This window comes from Felis catus, chromosome D3 (assembly GCF_018350175.1).
Source record: "Felis catus isolate Fca126 chromosome D3, F.catus_Fca126_mat1.0, whole genome shotgun sequence".
In the NCBI taxonomy this organism is placed as follows: Eukaryota; Metazoa; Chordata; class Mammalia; order Carnivora; family Felidae; genus Felis; species Felis catus.
Genome location: NC_058379.1, coordinates 35,904,844 through 35,923,097, shown reverse-complemented (window position 1 = coordinate 35,923,097; position 18,254 = coordinate 35,904,844). Strand labels below are relative to the sequence as shown.

General features: G+C 45.6%; 1 protein-coding gene across 10 annotated transcripts in view; it reads left to right on the top strand.

Moving 5' to 3' along the window:
- PTPRM (protein tyrosine phosphatase receptor type M) overlaps nucleotides 1-18,254 on the top strand; it is a 798,079-nt gene that overhangs the window by 765,791 nt on the left and 14,034 nt on the right. For 6 of the 10 annotated variants that reach the window (XM_019814995.3, XM_019814994.3, XM_019814993.3 and 3 more), the window contains 9 exons: nucleotides 459-575; nucleotides 1,296-1,346; nucleotides 5,631-5,785; nucleotides 6,102-6,237; nucleotides 8,161-8,310; nucleotides 9,037-9,210; nucleotides 10,223-10,354; nucleotides 13,762-13,887; nucleotides 15,826-15,989. In XM_019814995.3, coding sequence (XP_019670554.1) covers nucleotides 459-575; nucleotides 1,296-1,346; nucleotides 5,631-5,785; nucleotides 6,102-6,237; nucleotides 8,161-8,310; nucleotides 9,037-9,210; nucleotides 10,223-10,354; nucleotides 13,762-13,887; nucleotides 15,826-15,989 — 1,205 coding nt within the window. The remainder of the gene's footprint in view (nucleotides 1-458; nucleotides 576-1,295; nucleotides 1,347-5,630; nucleotides 5,786-6,101; nucleotides 6,238-8,160; nucleotides 8,311-9,036; nucleotides 9,211-10,222; nucleotides 10,355-13,761; nucleotides 13,888-15,825; nucleotides 15,990-18,254) is intronic. The other 4 variants (XM_003995022.6, XM_003995023.6, XM_045041133.1 and 1 more) reach the window with 1 other exon arrangement.

Here is an 18,254-nt window from a genome sequence, read left to right as displayed (position 1 = left end):
TTCCTGCGCACGCCTCCTCAAAAATGTTCAGCTTCTGACCTAGAAGGAATTTTAAATTCAGAGGAGCTAAAAAATGTTGTAAACTACCTTTTACCGTTTATTTTTCCAGGCGCTTCCCTGAATAGAGATAAACAGGAAATGAATGGCCACGGTACCTGGGATATTTGCAGTATAAATATAACTTGTTAACTTTAGATGATCTTCCTAGGCTTTACTACTCTTAGAACTCAAACTTCATTTTCTTCTGGGGTAAGAAAAGAAGCACAGGTGATCTAAAAAAAATAAACCTTGTTCTTAGGTGGACAACTTAACTTTTGTTTTCCTGTGCAAATTTTATCCCGTACGTCATACTGTGGCCCATCATTTGGGGAACTCCAAAAAAGAAAACAGAACAGGAAAAAAAAAAAAAAAAAAGGAAGACAACCCTAAAGCCTTCATTTCCTTTGTGTTTTCTAAAGGTCAAATGCTGCAAATACTGGCCAGATGACACAGAGATATATAAAGACATTAAAGTGACCCTCATAGAAACAGAACTACTGGCAGAATATGTGATAAGAACGTTTGCTGTTGAAAAGGTAAGTTTTCACACTACTTGGAAAAGCTATGGTCAGATGTTAGTGGTGCTAGCCTCATTAACTTCTCTAGGATAATTTATACCTGGTCACACCTGAATGCAGGTAGGCTCTATCTAGTGATTTCTCAAGATTGCATCTTGCCTTTGGATTCTATAATAGCTCAGTTCCATCTTTGAAGCGAATCATGCCCATTTCATAAGAATCTATGTTTTGCTACCAAATCAAAAGATAACGCCGATCTATCTCCCTCTTCCATTTAACCTGGTTGATATTGTTCGGCCCATCGCTCTTTCTTTGTTCACAGTTTGATAAATGTCCTTCATGTCGTACGTCCATATGGGTTTCCCAGTAGTGAGTTAGTATCAGTGCTGAGACACAGGTCCTAACCCCTCCTGGAACCACCCCCCCTGCTGCCCCGCCCCCCTGCTTCCTTGAGGCTTTTCAAGCCTACAGTTCCGTGTGGACTGTTGGATCTTCCAAGCGGAAGTGACCTACCTGGAAACATAAGTAGATGTGGGACGTGTTGCATGAACCAGCCCCTTCATTCATCCTCACTGTCATACTGGTTTTAGCCTTTGTACTTGCTGGTGTTGGGTCGTGAATGCTGTGCTATGGCTCTACTCTGCCTCATCCCATGTGCATGGATGGGGCCTCTTCTCTGGGAAGCACTGTAGGGCATAACAGGGAATTTCCTTATTCCCCCTCTTTCTGCTGACATAGGGAGGGGCCGGAAGTGAAGCAAACTGCAGTCCATCCACAGAAGTGGCACAGGTAGGCTGTGGGGAGAGTGGAGGTGATGTGGCTGAGAAACATTCTGCCTTCCAGTCCTCAGCTTGCCTTTGGTGAAGGGGACACACAGTTTTATCTCGGAGGTCCGCAGACTTCTCCATCAAGAGCTGGTTGTCCCTAACCGAGCCCTGCGCCGGAAGTAACAGTTTTGTCGCGGATTTGTTCAGTGAAAGTTTGTTCTGATTTAATAACAGCAGGTGGCCTTGGAGGACCTGGGCTAAAAGTACACCGCTGGGCAGTTGGCCCTTGGCCTTCCTCCTTACTCTAATTTTCGTCGCATCTAAGTGCACTTTTTAGATTAACGAGGCCCTTTTTGGAAAATCAAGGAAATTGCCACATCTGCTTTTCGGCTAATTTACCCTGATGTTTTGAACTACCCATCCCGGTTTTCAAATCCGTATTTGTCATAGAATCACAAGGCTGAAAAGACTTTAGTTTATTTTAATCTGTTTCTCATACTATTTAGCATTTTCTTTTCCTTAGCCTGTCTTTTTTAATAAGCAGGCAGGAGGCTTGGAGACTTCAAAGAATGTGGAGTTCTGGTTGACTCAGTTCTTCAAGTTCTGAACCTCACGCTTTGATGTCGGGGTTTTTTTTTTTTTTTTCCTTCTTAGGCAGGATCGGAAAAAAAAACATGGAGGATTTTTGTATGGCTCTTGGCAAGAGCACTCATGAATAACTGCATTAAAACAGATAGTGATAAAAGACCCTGGATATTTTTTTCTTTAAAAAAAAAAATCATCCACAGCCATCACTTAAACATGGAGCTCTTTGAACAATAGTGGGCTCTCTAATAAGCTGAAAATGCATCTCTGTTGCTAAAGGAAGGGTTTGTTTGTTCCTTTGCTCTTTTTTTAACCTCTTATTGTACTCCCCTACATTCCCAGCTGCACAGAAATGTTTCTGAAATACCCAGTTATTTTCGTCATCAGACAACCAGCGGAGAATCAGTGGAAGGAAGGGAAGGATGAGGAGCTTATTAAGGATTTGGGAGAAATCAAAATGACATGTTAGTGATTTTCTAACTGGGCAATTGAAATCGTTAAGGAAAACAAATCATTAGTACTTCTGTGGATCATTTCTTGTAGATTTTAAACTTTCTCATTAGAAGAGAAAGAAGAAGAAGAAGAAGGAAAAAAAAAAAAAAAGTCAAGCATGTACTTTGAGAGGCCTGCAGTTCTGATTCTATTTTGAGAGTATTTTGCATCAAGGGACCCAAGGTGAAAAATGGATCTGGGCTCTACTCTGCAAAACTAGCAGACAATTGCAATTTGAAACTGAAGAGTTCTCGTTATGCATGGGATTGTCATCTTTCCTTTCTCCTGCAGCTGATGACTCAAAGCTAAATAGATTTTAAATAGCAAAGTTGCCATTCTGTCAGGAGGAAGACAGCTCAAAAGTCTCATGGATCTAGGCTGCCGGGTGAATCTATGCCCTGCCCTGACCATCCTGGCAGAAAGGAGGTTGACAATGGCCACCAAAGCCTCTCTACCCGGGAGATGCCTGGAACTCAGAGAAGGCAGTAGGAATACTGCCCTGCTGTTTGACCTGCTACACGCAGAACATATAGTTGGTGATTCATTCATTCCACAAATATTTCTTAAGCACCCCCTTTGGGCTAGGCACTATTACGTCTTGGGTTCTTCCTTCCTATTGTGTTTACGTGGAAAAGGAAGTAAATATCATTTATATTTTATGTAACATTAATCCTTGTTACAACAAAAAGTAAACAAAAAATATAACTGATACAAAGTTGGGATATTGAGGCTGCCATCAGTGATCACCTTTGGTAATTTTCCCCCCAAAATATATTACAAAGCAGCAAAATGGAGAAATTGCCACGTCGATCAACAAGAATGAGAGCTGGCTCAGAAGCAATCACCTTTGCTAATCTCGTCAATAGTAAACATATTAGAGGGTAGAGGTTTATTTAAGGAAAATGTTTTCTGTATCCAAGAAACTGGCATTTGCCTGGCTCAGAAAATGAGTCATAGATCAGTGGGGGGCCCATCTCCTGATGGCTGGGGTTCCAGACTTGGAGGATGCTGGAGCTGAAATTTAGCAAAGTTAGGAAGAGAAGATCTCAAAAACTAAAAATAAACCGTGTATGGGAGAAATAAAGGCCCTCTTGTCCTCTTTGGAATAAATACATGTATATTATAGGCTTTCCCATTTCATGGGACCACCCCTGCCCCAGTCGTCACATGTAAAGCCCAAGGGGGCTTTCTAAGGGGTTTGGTGGGTGATACAGGCTCAACCATTTGTCTTCTGGTAGAGATTTAGGGACTGGTGCAGATTACATGGTTTCAGTAACAAGAGATGTAGGCTCCCAACCACCGAGTGATACTACTCTGGAGCCACAGGGCATATTTAGGTTTGTTTTTTTTTTTTAACGTTTATTCATTTTTGAGAGACAGAGACAGAACATGAGCGGGGAAGGGGCAGAGAGAGGGAGACACAGAATCTGCAGCAGGATCCAGGCTCTGACAGCACAGAGCCCGACGCGAGGCTCGAACTCACGAACCGCGAGATCACAACCTGAGCCGAAGTCGGACGCTCAACCGGCTGAGCCACCCAGGCGCTCCAAGTCACAGGGCATATTCAGTAGATGACATTGTTGATTTTCATTTCTGAATCCCTGATGGTTTAATTAATTCCTTAATGCTTAAACTCCATTAAAGAATAGCATAATTTTCAAAGAGAAGTAAAGCTTCAGCATTTGTGGGTTATTAAACTGAGACATGGGAACACCTTGACGGCATACAAGTCTTCTTGTAAAACCTGTAACTGCTTGCCTCTTCTAGTCTTTCCGAACACATTAGAAATTCTGAATTTCTTCTCTGCTTGCTAAGTATGTGTGAACAATGACCGATGGTGAATGTGACAAGGTTAGTGGGTATTTAACGTTAAGATACAAGAAAACGAAACTCAGGGCCCAACACAGAGATGGTATTCAGTAAGTGGTCATCAACTAAGAGACGAGGTCATCAAGAGACCTCGTCTCTTATTTGATCCCAGATTTACAATCCAGCCTTGATTCCGGAAGCAATTTTTGTTTTCAAAACAGATTTTTGTGGGGGCGCCTGGGTGGCTCCGTAGGTTGAGCGTCTGACTTCTGCTCAGGTCATGATCTCACGGCTCGTGAGTTCGAGCCCCGCGTCGGGTTCTGTCCTGGCAGCTCAGAGCCTGGAGCCTGCTTCTGATTCTGTGTCTCCCTCTCTCTCTGCCCCTAACCCACTCACATTCTGTCTCTGTCTGTCTCAAAAATAAATAAACATTAAAAAAAAAACACAAAAAACAGATTTTTGTTTTACAACAGAACCTTAATACGTAGGTTCATAGTTAGAAAAAAATTGATGCATGTAAATCAACTTTATTATTTTCAAAACAAGAGTAAATTAAAAAAAAAAAGACACTTAGAGTCTTTTTCTTTCTGTCTCCCTTCAGTTCACTTGGAGTCAACCCACCTTTTTCAGTTTACTGATCTAACATAGAATTGCAGCCAAAATGCCTCTTGATTTCCAGACACCCTCCCTTTTCCCCACAAGCAACTGTCATGGCCACTCGAAGGCAGGAGGCGCTGTCTTCACATCTCTGTGACCCCAGCATCTTGAGTCATGCCTGAAGCATTTCATTCACTCAGACTGTTGGTGATTGGATGCGTGGATTAAATGTTTGCCCCAGTCAGAAACCTCACAAACTTGAGGTGCAAGTGGAAATGAGTTCTCTGGCCTATCCAGTTGGAAAGTGGTCCTCGCTCATTCTTCCCGTGACGTTCTCTGTGCACCCACAGCAGCGGGCACCCGGTACAAAGACATACCAGCACACGGAAGAGCTAAACAAACCTCCTGCATTCAGGAGCTGGTCTTGAGCGCACAAGTACCTTTGGTGTCCTTCAGGTCCCTGCTCTGTGCCTCTCTATCCCTGTGGACTTGCACTGCACACCGTAGTGACACAAACTGTGAACAGAGCCTACTTTGTAGAAAGGAATTTCAAGGAACCAGAGATGCAGCCATCTGCTGTGGTTGCACCTGTAAATTAGCGCCTTCCCCAAACATCACCTCCCTTTCGCCCCCGCGAGCATCCCCCCTGCCTACAATAAGGCTTTCCAGGTGTGTGTTACAGCTAAGAATGACCTTCTTCCCCACAAGGCACAGCTTCCTGGCCCTAGGCCCACTGACTGTTTAAGGGTACCGGACGCTCCCAGTCGCTCACCATTTGTTTTCCTTTGTTCTCTTCCTTGCTGTGCTGACCGACTGACGGCAGAGAGGTGTTCACGAAATCCGAGAGATCAGACAGTTTCACTTCACTGGCTGGCCAGATCACGGGGTCCCCTATCACGCCACAGGGCTTCTGGGGTTCGTCCGGCAGGTCAAGTCCAAGAGCCCGCCCAACGCAGGCCCGTTGGTGGTGCACTGCAGGTAAGCCGAGCGCCCGGAGCCTCTCCGGGGGAGTGCAGTGGGCAGCCCGTGGGCTCTCCTTTGGGGTGATGACAACGTTTTTGGAACTCGATAGAGGTGGTGGTCGGAACTACACTTGATCTTAGCCAAAAGGCCGAGAAGCGATGGTCGGAACTGAATAGAGGTGATACATTGTGAGGGTGCTAAATGCCACGGATCTGTACTCCTTCCCGTGGTTCATTTCATGTTGTGTGACTTCCACCATAGTAAAGATGTAAAAGAAGGAGCAGCACAGGGATCCCTTTTCCTCAGCTGACAGAGCCCCCTTTTCACTCAGCGCGGGTGCGGGGAGGACCGGCTGCTTCATCGTCATCGATATCATGTTGGACATGGCGGAAAGGGAAGGCGTGGTAGACATCTATAACTGCGTCCGGGAGCTGCGGTCACGGAGAGTGAACATGGTACAGACAGAGGTACGGCTGCGCCCCGCCCATCCTCGGGGTCTGGTCCCCCGTGCCTCCTGCACCCCACCTCCCAGAGCCGAGGGGGGAAGAAACTCCGGCAATTCTGTCTCCAGAAGTCCCCGTGAGAAAAAGTCATACACCTGGCGCTCTCTTTCCTCCCTCCCTTCCTTCTTTTTCTTCTCCTTTCATAAACAAAAAAGGCCAGGGCTTCTCCCGGGGAACAGAATCTGCAGCCAGAAGCCTAAATTAGCCCCTACTTCTGTATCAAGGGCCCCAGTAGAGTCTCTACATTAAGCTTCAGGGATTCAGTACTATTTCTTTTTATTATATCTTTTAAACTAGCTGGTAACCAGAGCAAGACCACTCCTGAGAATAGCCAGGCATTTGCCAAATGGCTGAAGGGTAATCTCTGTACATTTCGTTCCTCTCCTACTGTCCCTAAAAATTCTGCCCGGTGGCTTGGCATCATGGGAGTTTGCGTGTTTTGTAGAAATACTCTATACTGACTGGGACTTCAATAAATTAGAATTGAAGGTGTGTCAGGAATTTAAGTGTTTGAGAGAAAGAATTCATAGTCTTAGTTGATACTTGCTTGTTTTAAGTAGGCATTACACCCACAGTAGACCAGCAGAATGAAGAATAAATAAGATTCCCTTCCATTTAGATATTGCATTAAAGTTTACAAAGCCACCCGTTTAAAGTTTACAAAAACCTAATTCCTTTTTCAAATAACCTAAATAAAAATAGGAAAAACTCTAAATGCTTTCATGGTCTTTTTTTTCTTTAGTAGAGGGATTCCTAGCTTTAGAGATAATAATGTATTTTTTAATGGATTTTACAACTGATTAAATGTTGCCACATCCCCTGTCTCTCTTGATCCATTTCTGAGGTGTTGTTTTTGAGGATTAAGAGTCCTAGTTATGGGGGCGCCTAGGTGGCTCAGTCAGTTGAATGTCAGACTTCAGCTCAGGTCATGATCTCATGGTTCATGGGTTCGAGCCCCACACTGGCCTCTGTACTGACAGCTCAGAGTCTGGAACCTGCTTCAGATTCTGTGTCTCCCTCTCTCTCTGCCCCTTCCCAGCTTGTGTGCTTGCTCTCTCTCTCTCTCCCCCCTCTCTCTCTCAGAAATAAATAAACATAAAAAAGAGTCCTAGTTCTTGATAGAAATTAAAGTAAAAAATAAACTCTTTTCACATCTCACATAATTAAAGGTGAATAATAAATATTGTAAAACTTTGCTGATTTATTATAGGGAAAGTCAGTGCCCATTCAGAATTAGAGTTTGTAAGCTGTGGACTTGTACATACATCAAAAACTCTTCTCGGGACACACAAAGACTTTTGTCATTATCACATTGTTTCAAAACAAGTAGTTTTAAGTGCTCAGAACTATTTATTTTTCAATAGTGCTACCAAGTCGTCCTGGACCTTCTTTGCACTGTTGATTTGGTTAGCAAATTCCTCCTTTCATTATATACAGGTTAAGATTCTGCTTATTTGCTCACCTGAAATACTGAGTTCTAAACTCGTGGAATCAGAATTACAGAGGTAGTGAAGCCACAGCTACTCTGGCATGATCGTGCTTACTCCGGTATTTATCAGTGTCTGAGCGACTCTGATCAGTCTGTTTCATGCTTCTGTGTTGAGCCCTTGTGTCTCTTCTTCCTGTGACGCTCCACACATGGCCGGTCAGTAACATGTTGGCCATCCCACGTGGGCATCAGCACTGCTGGTCCCGGGACCCCCCCCCCCGCCCCGGTCACGGAGCAGTCAGGTCCTTACACCTGGTGTCCCTGTGCCAGGAATGCATTGTCCATGATGGACCGCTGTCACATTATCTTGTCCGTGGGGGGCTATCCTCCCTTCCTCTCTAGTTCTCCTGACCTACCTTGGTTTCTCCATTCCTAACTAATCCCCTTTGCTTCTCCAGGAGCAGTATGTGTTTATCCATGATGCCATCCTGGAAGCCTGTCTTTGTGGAGACACCTCCGTCCCTGCTTCCCAAGTTAGGTCTCTGTATTATGACATGAACAAATTGGATCCACAGACTAACTCCAGCCAGATTAAAGAGGAGTTCCGGGTAAGTCATGCGAAAGGGAGAGGCAGATGCCTATGACTTTGCTCCTTCAGAAGTATCTCAAAGTCAAGTCTGGGACCCTTGAGCCAACACAGAGCTTCTCACCCTCAGCATTATGGACATTTGGGGCCGGGTAATTCCTTGTTGTGGGTGCTGTCCTATAGGATGTTTAGCAGAACCCATGGCTTCTACCCACTGGATGCCAGGAGACCTCCACCACACCAGTCGTGACAACCAGAAACGTGTGCAGACATTGCTAGTGGCCCCTGGGAGCAAAGTGAGCCGGTTGAGAACCCCTGGTCTAGCGATCTCTCCCCTTTGCCAGGCGGTCCTACAGGGTAACGTGGGTGCAGCCAAACCAGGCAAGATGCGCTTGCGGCACTTGCTGGGCAAGAGTTCTTTGTGGCCGTCCTCATATCCACGTCCAGTCCAAGTGTACCTGACTCTAAGTCAAACCGTATCCAACCTCTTAGTCCCAAGCACCCAGATGTCCGACCCTAGTCAGACCAGACGGCAGTATTCCAGCAGATCCATGGTGGCCCTTATATCTGATGGGTGCTGTCTGTGGACCAGATCCAAGGAGAGAGAAGAGAAGTAAACATCAAACTGTCTGAATAGGGGGCAGGGAGCGTCTGTGTGGTAGTCAGCTGCAGGAAACTTGAAGTCTGAAGGTGAGACGGTGTGCCGTCCAGCGTTCGCTTCCCCATGTGCCTGTGTGCTGTCGTGTAGACCCTGAACATGGTGACGCCCACACTGCGGGTGGAAGACTGCAGCATCGCGCTTCTGCCCCGGAACCATGAGAAGAACCGCTGCATGGACATCCTGCCCCCGGACCGCTGCCTGCCTTTCCTCATCACCATCGACGGGGAGAGTAGCAACTACATCAACGCGGCCCTCATGGACGTAAGCCTGCCTGCCCTGCCCCGAAGGAAACGGGAAGCCGTTCCTCAAGGGGAGCATGGCCGAGCGGGGCCTGGGTCTTCTCCTTCGACTCGTTGGCCCTCGTTTGCTTGCTTGTAAGACACACGCTGTTTTCCCAACAGCATATTTCAGATTCCACGTATGTTTCTGCGTCGGGGGCGACATTCTCGGTCTCTCGGAGACCACCAGCCGGGAAGTACTGACAAATGAAACATGCCCCAGGTACTCTCTGAGCACTTAAATTTTTAACCCGCTGGCCGGAGAGCAAGAGACAGCTATTAAGTCTCTAAGGCAGTGAAGTGGGATAATACGGTTTGCAGCATTATTTTCATTCCCTTTCCTCCTAATTTAGGCAGTAATTAACATGGGGAAAAAATGGTCTGTCGGGATAGATAGCACACAACTCATTACTTCCTGTCAGTCTGTTTACTTCTAACTGAATGAACATTTGCGATTCAACTGATGGGAAAAGTAAATGGATATTTGCGGGGCTAATATGGAAACTCTAATTCCACGGGTGCGATAGCAGTAAAAAGGTACTTAAACTCACTTGAAGCTCTCCAGAGCTGTAAAAGCCATGTGGACCCTTCTGTGGCAGGAATAAGTAACACCGTCACATGTATAAATGACACTCGAACAGATTTTAGGAAAAGTAGAAGTATTTTAATTGTGCATATTTTGTAAAGTTAAACGTTCTGCATTAAAATAATCACGGATAGGGCCGATATTGCCTTTCTAGCAGATATAGCAAAAAAATTATAAGAGATACTTACTATGTTTTCTGGGTATCAAAGTGAGAATATGTTGTCATTATCATTCCACAGATAAGTTTATATTTAGTCTGTTTTGGTGTTGACAGTGATGCTAGGATTCAGCAGCTGTTAAATGTGTCCGGTGTCCTGTGTCACAAGCCTCCACGTGCACAAGATAACGGAAGCTTCCTCCCTTCACACTTTCCTGGGTATATCTGGATCTTTCTTGTTTGCGTTTGCAGAGCTATAAACAGCCTTCGGCTTTTATAGTCACCCAGCATCCTTTGCCAAACACGGTGAAAGACTTCTGGAGACTGGTCCTGGATTATCACTGCACGTCTGTGGTTATGCTAAATGATGTGGATCCTGCCCAGGTGAGACTCAAGCCCAGGGTCAAATTTCTGTTCGTTCTGCTTGCACACTGCGAAGCACAGGCCCCCGTGCCAGCTCGCAAACGTCAGGTGAGGGTTGGGAGCGGGAGCTGAAACACAAACGTCAAAAGCAGACGGAATTAGGGACGGGGCCAAAAGTTGTCTGAAACTGAAAAACCAGATAGAGATCATAGATGGTGGAAGTGACAGGGAAAGACAGGGTCAGAAATTCGCTGTTCCCCGAGGATGGAAATTCCAAGTAGAGAGAGATACAGGTAATGGGCGGAGTCAGAGCTGCTGGGGGTGGGGATATCGTAACACCTGCAACCAAGTGGAGGCAGCAAAGCAGGGAGCACAGCACAGCAGCACGAGCCCAGCTCTTAGCCCCGGGAGGATCCGTGTACTTCCTGGCAAGGCTCACCTGGAGCCTGCAGGTAGAGATCGTCATGGTAGGGTGACGGTGATTTTAAGGGACAAAAATGACTTTTGTCAACACTTGGGTAAAGATATTAAAAAGAAACAAAACCGGGACTCGAACATAAGAGAAGCTCAGAATGATACATGGGGCTTTCCCATAGCTGTTTTCCTTACACACCAAAAGAGAAAGAACAGGACAGTAACGACTGGGTACTAGTAATGGGGTCAGAAACATTCCCTTAAAGGGACTTGTCAGGCGAGCATTGGCACAGTGTCCCTTTAGGAGCTGAATTTATCCTGTTTGGGTACAGCGACACCAGTCTCCCACTTAACCAGTGACAGAGGGCATTATGGGACCTGTGGACTTCTCGTGTTTTAAGAATAAACGTGTTCTGAAACGGAATTAATTTTCTATCTGGTAGAGACCAGCTTAAAAAAGAAAAAAAAGAGGTCAGAAGTATTTTGGCATCCAAACTGGACAAGAATTTTCCTTCCTAAAATCCATTTTATTGTCATCAATCGGCCATAAATTCCACGGACACTCATTTCGATTCTGTAATGTTTTTAATTGTGTGTGAGGCCCTACACTATATTGTTAGGGTTCTCGCCTGAGAGCTAGTGGATGAAATAATAACGATCATCCTTGTCCTTATCTAGTCCTTTTTGCTTAAGAAGCTTAAATATTTCAGAAGTCTTCCACAGTGATCCCCTCCCAAAGAGAGAATGCAGCCACTTTTTAAAGACAAGCAGACCACAGTTCAGGGAACTTCAAAGACCCAACTCAAAATAGCACCAGGGATCCTGATCTTCTAACTCACAATGCCATGGCTTAAATTTCACTATTCAAGATTCAGTGAAAGAGTGTTACAGGACAAGGGACTATTCCCTCTTCAGAATCATTCTTTTCCCCCTAATGTGAATCCTGACATGTGGTGATAAACTTGGGGGGGGGGTTCCTATTAGTGAACCAGACATGAGTGATTTCCTCAAGTTCTTCTTGAACGACTGTATTGGAATTCTGAAGCTGCATGCTAAGCTTGAACTGTCTGGATTCAAACCAAGCCTCGGCCGACCCTGGTAGGGGAGACAAAGAGTCCAGTTCCGCTCAGCAGACAGAGCTGATTTTCAGAGTGAGAAGAAGGGGCTCCTGGGACATAGTCATTTAGAGAACACTAAACTGAGCATTTGAACTTAAAGTCTTTGCAGTCGTACGAGAATAGCACTCAACTATTTTAAGTATTTATAGGTCCGGTTCATGGACGTGTTATGCACCATTTAAGCCATTTTCTACACGGTTTACTTGGGCTGAGTGCAGAATGTATTGTGCCAGGAACCACGCGCCGGCCCGGGCCATTCATGTTTCTCTGGTGTGAGTGATGAGCTCTGATCAGGGCTTGAACCGAGAGAGCAAGCAGAAAGTAAAGCTAACTCAGTCCGAAGGAAAAAATGGGCAGAACAGTTCAAATGTGCATGTTAGGACTTTTACTACCATCTCGGCTTCCCATCACGATACTCGTTAATTTTCACAGTGGTTACCCTTGGGTACAAAGGGAAACTAAGCATCAGCATGCTATCATCTGACACGGCAGTTTTAGAACTTGTCACCAGCAAGTGCTGGGGAGGAAGGGGGCATTTTACAGAAGCCTTAGTTTAAAATAAATAAATGTGATTTTTAAAATACTGCAGACGCAGCTAAGGTAGGAAGTACGCTTAGGTAACTGACGCTCACTCTCGATCGTAAAGTTCAGGCCTTCACCTTATTTGTAATAAGGTAATATTTGTAATATTTGCCCCACTGTGAACTGAAAACTACCTTGCGGTCTTGGGCGTTCATCAACCTTCGCAACCTTTGACGATGAGCTTTTAGATACTTTGGAAAGTAAAAGTCATCCAAACAAGGAAATTCGATGAGTGGATTCTCCTTTTGTGGCACATCATTCTGCTTAAAATGAGATATGTTTTTCATCTGCGCTTGGCCCAGTAGAAACCACTTGTAAAATATTGAAGTAATTGCCTCTGGGCTCCCCACAAGCCATTTGTCCTTCATGTAAATCCGAAAGACAAAAGTTTAACTCTGCTCCCCGAAACATCACTGGATACCAAGTCCCAAAAGAAGTTTAATTCCAGACTTTAAAGGCCTAGTAGCGTCTCAAAGCTTTAGGAAAGGTCTGTGAGAGGGAAACGTCACGGGAGGTGGTCTCCCCACCTATCTGCAAGCTTAATACTTCTGTGGGGTCATAGCAAACGAAGGTGCCTCTTTCATAAGCTCCCCTTCCCAGCATCACTCCTTCCATGCTAACTTGTGTGCCACATTCACACAAAGTTCTAGTTACCTGGTGTCACCAATACTTGGCCCTTGAGACTCTAGGAAATTTGTGATTTTAACTAAAACCACCTCTAGATAAAACAGCAAAGCATTGACTCTTCTTATATCAGGTTTTCTAGATCTGAGCTGGGAGGGGTTGGACCAGAGCATGAAAATGCAACCCAACACTGTTATCAGTATCTTGTCACTGAATGGCCCTATTCCCAAAAGTGATTACAAGTTACAAAGCAAGCCCACATGGGGGAGGATGGAGATATGGGTGTTAACAGGTGTGTGCACCTTCTCAAGTATCTTAGCTCTTGTAATGGCAGCCAGTGCCATCTCCCCAGGGCCTGACAAAAGTTCCTTTACGAATGCAGAAGAGATCTGACAACGGGATGCGTTGAACAGCATCCATGTGGCCTCCTTGGAAAGCAGAATGGTTCATGGCTTAAAGATACTTTCTGAGAAAATGAAGAAGGAAGTACTAGGAGGACAGGTGGAGCTGAGGAATCAGCCAACAAGAAAGTCCTCAAGTCTACTTCCTGGGAGGAAAAGAGAGAAAGGAAAGAAAAAGTGCACCAAAGAAGTGTTAAGAATTAGCGAATGTCAATAGTGACTTCATTGGAACTGTTAGGAGTCAGTTTATTCCTATAATTAACCTCGTGTTTCTGTGTTTTGAATTCAGTTGTGTCCGCAGTACTGGCCAGAGAATGGAGTTCACAGACATGGCCCCATCCAAGTGGAATTTGTTTCTGCTGACTTAGAAGAAGACATCATCAGCAGGATATTCCGTATTTATAATGCAGCCAGAGTAAGAATCGCAGCCAACCTCACTTATGTTCTGGTTTCATTATTTTCTCATTCACCAAACATTTAGAGTGCCCACTTGGTCAGTTACCATTTAGGAGTTTGGAATACATTCTAGGTGTTTGTGAACAAAACAAAGCTCCCTGACATTATGGAGCTTACATTCTAATGAGAGAAAACAGACAATAAATAATAGATATAACAGATATTATAATACAGTATGTTAGAAGCAATAAGTGCTATAGGGAAAAAATGGAGAGGTAGAAAGCACTTGGGCCAGGAGGTAGAACAAGTCTCTGTCTTTAAATAGAGGTGCTGTGTGAGCAAAGACCCAACCAAAGTGAGGGAGCAGCCATGCGGATCTCTTTGGAGACTGCTTTACAGGCAGAAGCGATGGTCAGTGCAAAGGCCCTGGGGTAGGGCCTTGTCTGGTGAGGTCCAGCAACAGTGAGGAGGCTGGTATGGCTGAAGCACAGTAAGCCAAGGTGAGACTAGCTGATGGAGTTATCCACCTTGAAGGAAAGTGGCCAAGTGTTGGGGGCGGGGGGGGGGGGCGGCGGGAGACAGAGACCGCGTAGGGCCTCACAGGCCACTTCTAGGATTTGGGCTTTTGCTCTAAAGAAAATAAGGAGCTGTTACAGGGTTTTGAGTAGAGAAGAATCCCATGATATAATTTACCTTTAAAAAGAGCACTGTACCTTCTGTGTTGAGAACAGACCCATCAGGAAGCCATTATCATAATCCAAGTAAGAAGTGACAACAAGATGAAGGCAGTCACTGGAGGTACCCGAGACGGAGAGATGCCGATATATCCCGACAGCAGAGCCAACAGGATTTGGGAATAGGCTGAATCCCAGGGAATAAGGAGTGGATCTCAAGATTTGGGTCCTGAGAAATGGACCACTGGAGCTGACATTAACCAAGCTGGGGAAGGCTGTGGGGATAATGGGACTGTTTGGGGTAGGGGGACACGCATTAGAGAGAAGGTCAGGAAACATGCCAGGTTTGAGATGACTATCAGGTACCTAAGAGGAAGTGTCAAATAGGCCCAGATCTATGAGGGGGGACATTTAGAAGAGGCCCAACCCAGAGATGTTGGTGACTTTGATGACGTTGACTTTGTTGATGACTTTGACAACTCACTGGAGTTTTGAAAGACTGCATAAACTCATCAGGTGAGAGGGAGAGAAGACATGGGGCCCAAGGACTGAGCCTGGGGTTTCCATCAGCAAGAGGTCTGGGAGGAAGGGAGACTGAGACAGAGGGCAGAGAGTGGAGAAAGGCCAGCTGGGTGAAGAAAGTGTCAGCGAGCAAGACCAGTCACCCGTGTCAGAGGTGCTAAAGGCTGCAGGAGATGTGATCCAAGTGATTTAACCGCAGCCAGATTAAAACCGCTGCCACTTCTCTAACACTTTCTTTGAATACTCCAGTTCCATTTAATTATGACTAAAGATTAATTGACTATTGATATCTTAGCAAGACTCACACCAATACACAAAACCATGTTGTGTTTGCAAGAAACGCCATGTAACCTCTATCACCCTGAGCTCCCACACACCTCCAGATTATAAATTATTCTCTCCCCTCCAATTACCTGCAATTAAAGTAAACCCATGTTACCCCTTACTGCCCAGTGAGGTCAGTGTTCACATTGTACATTATTTGTCACTTGGCTTTTGCAAAACTGTAACCATTCTGCTTCGCTTTCATTTGTCTGGCCTGTCATTTAAAACACCTGTTTTTTTTATAACGGCTCGGGGTTACAACGCCTAACGCTTCAGGCCAGTGGAAGCTTCCTTCGTTATTTATAGGCCGGCCTTTCCCTTAGTAATGGCCTGCTTTGCTGAGAAGTCCAAGCAGGTGGACTCAGCCTGCTGGAATCCCACCAGTAAATGATGCCTGTGTCCTTTCACCTCCTTGACTGTTGCCTGATTCCCCGCAGCCCCAAGATGGATACCGGATGGTGCAGCAATTCCAGTTCCTGGGCTGGCCCATGTACAGGGACACGCCGGTGTCCAAGCGCTCCTTCTTGAAGCTCATTCGCCAGGTGGACAAGTGGCAGGAGGAATACAACGGGGGCGAAGGCCGCACGGTTGTGCACTGCTTGTAAGTGCTAAGGGAGGGCTCTGCACCTAGGAAGGGCCAGGCCAGCGTTCCGCTGTCCCCCCCATGGTTCACCATCCCTTGCCTCTCTATAAACAGAGAAGAAATAAGCAGGCCTGGATGAATGGAGATGATCTGCCTCCTCGTTAAGAATTCGGTTTGCTTTCCAGAAAACAAAATATGCACATTTTGCATTGGGATAGGGTGTCACTGCTACAAAAATAAGCCCTGACCTTGTGGTCATCGCCCCCCCCCCCCCCACTTAAAAAGAAACACCTGGGTGGATTCACTGGGCTCCTACCAGCTCCTGAGAGTCCATCGGTAAGTTTAGGGAGTTTTCTGAGCTGGTAGTTAAACTGCTGGTGACTTGCAATCAACCCCAGTGGAAGTATCTATGACACTGACGTCAGCAGATGTTACAGATCAGGCCCCCCACACCCCGCTCCGATTCGGCAAAACTGGTGGTGGCAAACAGCAGGTGTATCAGCACACTAGCTGGTAATTCTATAGGAAATCATGCCAGAGGCTTCGAAGGAACTGTCTTTCAAAGGAATTGTCTTTGAAGAGAATTTTGTTTATGTCTTGGTTTTTGCCTGAGAATATAAATATATATATGTGTATGTATGTATATATATATACATACATACATATATTGGGAAGATTTGGCTAGAGCCCGTATCTCCAAAGTGTGGTCTCTAGACCAGCAGTTCTAGGGGGTGCTCAAATGGGAAGACCTCTGCTACAGAGCATTGAATACCATTTGTGACTGCACATTGAGGATCATTTGGGGAGACTTTTATAAAACAAAAACAGGGACGTCTGGGTGGCTCAGTCGGTTAAGCATCCGACTTTGGCTTAGGTAATGATCTCAGGGTTCATGAATTCAAGCCCCGCATCGGTCTCTGTGCTGACAGCTCAGAGCCTGGAGCCTGCTTTGAATTCTGTGTGTCCCTCTCTCTCTGCCCCTTCCCCACTCATGCTCTGTCTCTCTGTCAAAAATAAATAAATGTAAAAAAAAGTTTTTTAATCAATGAAAAAAACAAACAAACAAAAAACCATGCCCAGGCCATACCCAAAGCAATCACATCAAAATCCCTAAGGATGGGCCCCAGACAGCTGTGTTTTTTCAGACTGCCAGATTATTTCAGTGTGTGGCCAAGGTTGAGAGCCACTGAAAAGAGACTGCCTTGCTTTTCAAAGCACCATCACCTGCATTTTCTCATTGGTGATGATATGTAGCTAATCAGCCAGCTGGGATTGGCTTAATGGAGCAGGCAATTAGAAAGTCATGGCAGTTAGGGAAGGTATTTAGAGAATTTGTGGAAACTTATAAGCTTATGTCTCTTTTCAAGGGAGTATCATTACAAGCCCACAGTATGATCTCTCCCAAACGGAAGGGGAAACAAGGTTTAACTCTGGGAAGACCAACCCTAGTTAAAACGACAAGCTTGCCTAAGGACCCCGGTTACTCTCCCCTCAAGGCCTGTATCTCATGCTGTGTCCCTCCCCCCAGGGCCCAGGAGGGTCCATGACACCCCAGAACTCTGCCCTGCTTCCCAGGAGTCAAAAAGTGGCAGAGTTTCATCCTACAGAAACTAATATGCCCTTGGAAAGAGTCTTATGAGCCTGTTCACACTTACCCTCGACCAGAGCCTCCAATCCTTTGTCCTGCCCGCTTACTTTTCCCTTCCTTCTCCTGGATCCAGCTCATTAAAAAACATCTCTACCAAGAAAATGCCAAGGAGGATTGAGTCACAGCTCACATCCCCCAATTTATTTCTTCTAAATGCAGATAGAGCTTCTGATCAGAATATGATCAGAGGGTCACCAGTGTGAGTTGATAACAGTCCCAGCAGGGAAAACTGACAATTTAGTTAGGGTTTGTATTATTTCCATTAGGTTTTTCGAAAAACTCAAAACAGTCTGCAGACACCCATTTCTGTGTCTGGAGTCGGCCAGTATCTGGAACTAGGAGTATAATGCGTACATGGCACCCGCTTTGATTAGTAGCTTTCTAACAGGGGCCAGTGCCGTAACCCAAAGGACTAAGTCACACCGGGGAAAGTTGAGGCACCAGGACAGGCCTGAGGGGAAGATACAAAGACCCCTTAAATCACTGCACCTCATAGACAGCCACCCACTATACTCTCCCAAGGCCCAGCTGTGACCCCAAAACTAAGCAATTGCATTGCCCTTCTCCATGATGTCTACGGGAGGCTGTTCCTTACAGTGCATGGCGGCAGGCATCCCATTGTTTCTGCCCTCTTG